At 36.4% G+C, this 5,546-nt stretch overlaps 1 protein-coding gene across 3 annotated transcripts in view; it reads left to right on the forward strand.

Annotated features, from left to right (window-relative positions):
- GOLGA5 (golgin A5) overlaps positions 1 to 5,546 on the forward strand; it is a 41,304-nt gene that overhangs the window by 26,226 nt on the left and 9,532 nt on the right. For all 3 annotated transcript variants that reach the window (XR_002772518.1, XM_023511560.1, XM_003786996.3), the window contains exon 9: positions 1,543 to 1,641. Coding sequence is in view for 2 of the 3 variants with exons in the window: in XM_023511560.1 (XP_023367328.1) it covers positions 1,543 to 1,641 (99 nt within the window). In the remaining variant the exon portion in view is untranslated. The remainder of the gene's footprint in view (positions 1 to 1,542; positions 1,642 to 5,546) is intronic.

The raw sequence follows: 5,546 nt of genomic DNA on the forward strand, positions 1-5,546 counted from the left end.
GGCTCTGTCTCAAAAAAAAAAAAAAAAAAAAAAAAAAATTATATTTCATTGTTGAATTAGCTATTGTTTGCTCTATAAGCCAAATTATTTTATTTTAATGTACTTACATAATAGTTTCAATAATAACAAACACATTTATAGCCACAGTTTCAGAATGTATTTCTGTATCTAATATTAATATCACTAATTTACAGAGTATCTACATTGTTAGAGGCATTTAGTATATATTACCTTGTTTTATACTCAACAAGATCGCTAATATTCTCTTCATTTTACAAAAGGGATGTTATAATTCTTTGTGTATCACTTACAACATTTCTCACTTTGTTTTTAAATTCTTTGAAAATTCTTTCCATTAGCATTTAGCATTTCTGAAACTGGTTCTATTCTCAGAAAAGTGTTTGTTTTTATTATGTAAGTAGTACTTTAAATACATTTCTTAAGTAGTAAAGAAAAACTTACCAAGTAGCAACCTGCAGGGTACTCACAGGCTTTTTGAGATAATTAACTTATAAGAGGAGCTGTCCTTTCAGAAAATGCATTTTAATTTTATTCAAAGAACTCTCTTATATTAAAAGGCAACTATTTGATGTTCTTGATGGTTACGTGAGATAATTTTCATTTTATTATGGCAGATGGTTTTGCTGAACCTCTTCCCAGTGCCCTTTTTAAAATGAGGGAGTTAAAGGAAAATGAAACTGAACGCACCTGTGGGCTATTTAGTAATCAGATGTTCTAGATGTGAAGTATTTAATGTTGAGATCAAATAGTCCTTTAGTGTTCTTTATTAATGTAAGTAATTTCAACCTTAAATTTTGTACTAGCCTAGAGCTTAAAAGAAATCAGGCATCCCTTCTTGTAAAGTATGATTCTCCCACCCTAATGACCTAATGATCTCTTTTTTCACTTATCTCACGGTCTCTCAATTTGTGAGAGAGCAGGTTAAGTTAAATGTCTAAAAAGGAGTCTCTAGGACAGTGCTTCTCAACCTGTGGGACGTGACCCACAGGCACTGTGTATTAAAGGGTTGCAGCATTCGGAAGGTTGAGAACCACTGCTCTAGGAGTATATGCACTGCACAAACTACCAATGCATTAAGTGCAAGTTTTGGAAAATCTGTAGGCATTTTTTTTCTCTCTCACTTCCTTCTATCAGTGCCCAAGCAAAATAAGTACATGACATTGCTTGATACTAGTAAGCACAGGAAAAGCTGTTCAACAACATTGTTAGAGAAATGCAAATTGAAATCACAGTGAGATATCGCAATATGGCCACCAGAATAGCTGCCTTATAAAGATTGACAATACCAGGTTGTTAGCAAGGATGTGGAAAAACTGGAACTCTCTCTTTATTGTGGGTAGGAAGACAAAATGGCATAGCTATTTTAACTTTTCTCATCAGACCCATCCAAATCTGTTCATGTATTCATTCAGTATATATTCAGCAATACTGATTGAGTGCCTACTATGTGCCAGCCACTATTTTAGGTACTAAGGATGGAAGATGGGATGACTTAGCTTTTATTTGTGCCTCACGTTGTAGGAATTCCACTATATGGAAGAAGATCTGTATCGAACAAAGAACACATTGCAAAGCAGAATTAAAGATCGAGAAGAAGAAATTCAGAAACTCAGGAATCAGGTATGAATCAGCATTCACAACTTGGGAAAGGATATGATTGTAATGCTGCATTTTTTTAAAAAGGATACAGGAAGACCTTTTCCCATGTTTTCACCTGAGTTCTATTGTTACAGTAGTGAGATAAGTTATTTTCAAACTGGTATATTATTTTCATACAATGCCATTATAGTCTACAATTTGCTGTATTACTATGACTTCTTATAGAAGTATCTTGTAGCCAAAGTCACCAAAAAGATGAGAATTACTCCAGAATTTCATACCTTCTGATTTCAGTGTGGTTGTGCTGATTGCCAGTTTCCTAATTATGGTTTCTTTTTCCTTAAAAAAAAAAAAAAAAAGTAATGATTAATCTTCCTATTAACAGTTGATAGGTCTTCCATAAGACTTTTTTTTAATTCTAAAAATGTAAAACATATAGAAAATGGTGGCACCCATGTAACATGACTTGCTAGCAGAAAGTCAAAGACAAGAAGGAGCAAAAATTACCAATTGGTTTAATTCTTAAAAATCTCTATATTTACTAAATACTTATTAAATACCTACTAGGTCTAAAATATTGTGCTATTTTTATTAATGAAGAAATAGCTGTAAGAAGATTTCTTTCTTTTCTTTTTTTTTTTTTTAAGAGACAGAGTCTCACTAAAGCCCTTGGTAGAGTGCTATGGTGTCACAGCTCACAGCAACGTCCAACTCCTGGGCTTAGGCAATTCTCTTGCCTCAGCCTCCTGAGTAACTGGGACTACAGGTGCCCACCACAACACCTGGCTATTTTGTTGTTGCAATTTGGCCAGGACTGGGTTTGAACCCGCCACCCTTGGTATATGGGGCCAATGCCCTACCCACTAAGCCACAGGCACCGCCAAGAAGATTTCTTTTGAAGATTTTTCATCTAATTAGAAGAGAGAAAAACCTCTGTCTGATAGAATAAAGTTGACTTGTATAATTTAAAACAAGATTAGCACTGACTAGGTATAGTGGCTCATGCTTGTAACTCTAGGATTCTGGGAGGCCAAGGCAGAAGGATCACTTGAGGTTAGGAGTTTGAGACCAGCCTGAGCAAAGCAAGATCCCCATCTCTATTAAAAATAGGAAAATTAGCCAGGCATTGTGGCACATACTTCTAGTCCCAGGCTGAGGCAGGAGGATCACTTGAGGCCAGAAATTTGGGGTTGCTATGAACTAGGTAGAAGCCATAGTACACTAGGCTGGGCAACAGAGCAAGACTCTGTCTCAAAAAAGTAAAAAGAGATCAACATCTGAACACATTTAAAAAAAAAAAAAAATCACAGAGTGCGTTTAGAGTTATTCTAAATGAACAATAACGAATTTGGCTTCTGCTTATCTTATTACCTTTGTACCTCCTACGAGAACAACATGTTGGTTAAAAAAAATTTTGGTTGCCAGTTTCAATTTTTTTTTATTCTTTAAAACTATTGCATGGATATAGAAGAAGTTATAGGGAATCTTTTTGTAATTTAGAGGAAGACAGATTTTTTACAGAGGACACAAAAAGCACTAACCATGGAAGAAAATGATAAATTGCAATTCATCAAAATTAAAATATTCTGCTCATCAAAAGACATGATTACAAAAATGAAAAGACGTAAGCCACAGACTGGGAAATGATACTTACAAACATATCTGACGAAGGATTTATAATGAGGAGAGGAGCGCTTATTAATGATAAGATTCACACCATTTCTTTTAAATGGGCAAAAGACTTTCCAAAGGAAGATTCTGGCACACCTCATTATATTGTGCTCTGCTTTATTGCACTTCGCAGATGTCATATTTTTTACAAATGGAAGGTTTGTGCCAACCCTGCAGCAAGCCAGTCTATCCACACTGTTTTTCTAGTAGCACATGCTCACCTCATGTCTCTGTGTCACATTTTGGTAATTCTTGTCATATCTCATTTTTTGTTATTATATCTGTTAGAGTGATCTGTGATCAGTAATCTTTTATGTAACTATTATAATTTCTTTAGGGGGTCACGAACTGCGCCCACATTAGACAGTTAAAGTAATTGATAAATACTGTGTGTTCTGACTATCCCAACTGGCCTTTGCCACATCTCGCTTCCTCTCCTCAGAGCTCTCTATTCCCAGAGAAGGCACAACAGTATTGAAATTAGTCCACTTAATAACCCTTCAATGGTCTCTAAGTGTTCAAATGAAAGGAAGAGTGGCATGTCTCTCACTTTAAATCAAAAACTAGAAATGAGTAAGCGTAGTGAGGAAGGCATTGTTGAAAGCCACGATTGGCTAGAAGCCCAGCCTCTTGTGCCAAACAGTTAGCCAGGTTGTAATGCTAATGGGAAGTTCTTGAAGAAAGTGAAAAGTGCTACTCCAGTGAACACATAAATGATAAGAAAGCAAAACAGCCTTATTTCTGAAAAAGAGAAAGTTCAAATGATCTAAATAGAGGACCAAACCAGCTACAATATTCCCTTAAGCCAATGCCTAATCCAGAGCAAGGCCCCAACTCTCTTCAATTCTGTGAAGGCTGAGAGAGGTGAAGAAGCTGTGAAAGAAAAATTGGAAGCAAGCAGAGGTTGGTTCATTAGGTTTAAGGAAAGAGTCTGACTCTGTAATGTGAAGGTGTAAGGTGGAGCAGCAGATGCTAATGGAAAAGCTGCAGCATGTTATCCAGAAGACCCAGCTAAGATCATGCATGAAGGCGGCTGCACTAACAGCAGATGTTCCTTGTGCAGAATAGCCTTCTATTGGAAGAAGAGGCTATCTAGGACTTTCCTAGCTAGTGAGGAAATGACAGTGCCTGGCTTCAGAGCTGCAAGGACAGCCTAATTCTCACTAGGGATTAACGTGGCTGGTGAGTTTAAGTTGAAGCCAATGCTCATTTATCCCAGGGCCTTAACAGTGATGCTAAATCTGTTCTTTCTGTGCTCACAGATGGAGCAGCACAACCTAGGTGACATAGTTGTTTTCTGTATGGTTTATTTTTAGCCCACTGTTGAGATCTAATGCTTAGAAAAAAAGATTTCTTTCAAAATATTACTACTCATTGACAATGCACCAGGTCACCCAAGAGCTGATGGAGAAGTACAAGGAGATGAATGTATTTTCATGCCTGCTAGCACAGCGTCTATTCTGTAACACAGAAAGCAAGGCACAGTTTTGACCTTCAAGTCTTACTATTTAAGAAATGCATGTTTTCTGTAATTTCAGAATGTAACAGGGGTATAAATATTTTTGTTACATAAATTGCTTTTGTACTATTTGAGTCAGAGTTACAAGTGTGGCCATCCCCCAGGTAGTGTACATTGTGTCTGTTAGGCATGATTTCACTCATCCCTGCTTCTCCCCTCCCACCTACTTAATTTCTTTTGAGTTTTACTTCTGTCTGTGCACCTGAATGCTGATTAATTAGTTCCAATTTAATAGTGAGTACATGTGGGGTTTGCTTTTCCATTCTTGTGATACTTCACTTGGGAAAATGGTCTCTAGTTCCATCCAGATTGCTCCAAAAGGTATTAATTCATTTTTTATGGCTGAGTATTACTCCATGGTATACATATACCACATTTCATTAATCTTCTCTGAAATTGTGCTGCAATAAACATTGAGTCCAAGTGTCTTTGATAAAATTACTTTTTTTTTTCCTTTGAGCACATACCCAGTAGTAGAATTGCTGGATCAAGTGGTGGGTCTACTTTTCGTTCTTTGAGGAATCTCCATACTATTTTTCATAAAGGTTGCACTAGTTTGCAGTCCCACCAATAGCGTATAAGTGTTTCTTCCTCTCCACATCCCCACCAGCATGTGTTTTTTTTTGGAACTCTTTGATAAAAGCGATTTTCGCTGGGGTCAGGTGATAATCTCATTGTGATTTAATTTGCATTTCCCTAATTTTTTTTTTTTTTTTTTACTTCTTCCTCCTGTAGT

This window comes from Otolemur garnettii, unplaced genomic scaffold, assembly GCF_000181295.1.
Source record: "Otolemur garnettii isolate 467f Iridium unplaced genomic scaffold, OtoGar3 scaffold00020, whole genome shotgun sequence".
Taxonomy (NCBI): Eukaryota; Metazoa; Chordata; class Mammalia; order Primates; family Galagidae; genus Otolemur; species Otolemur garnettii.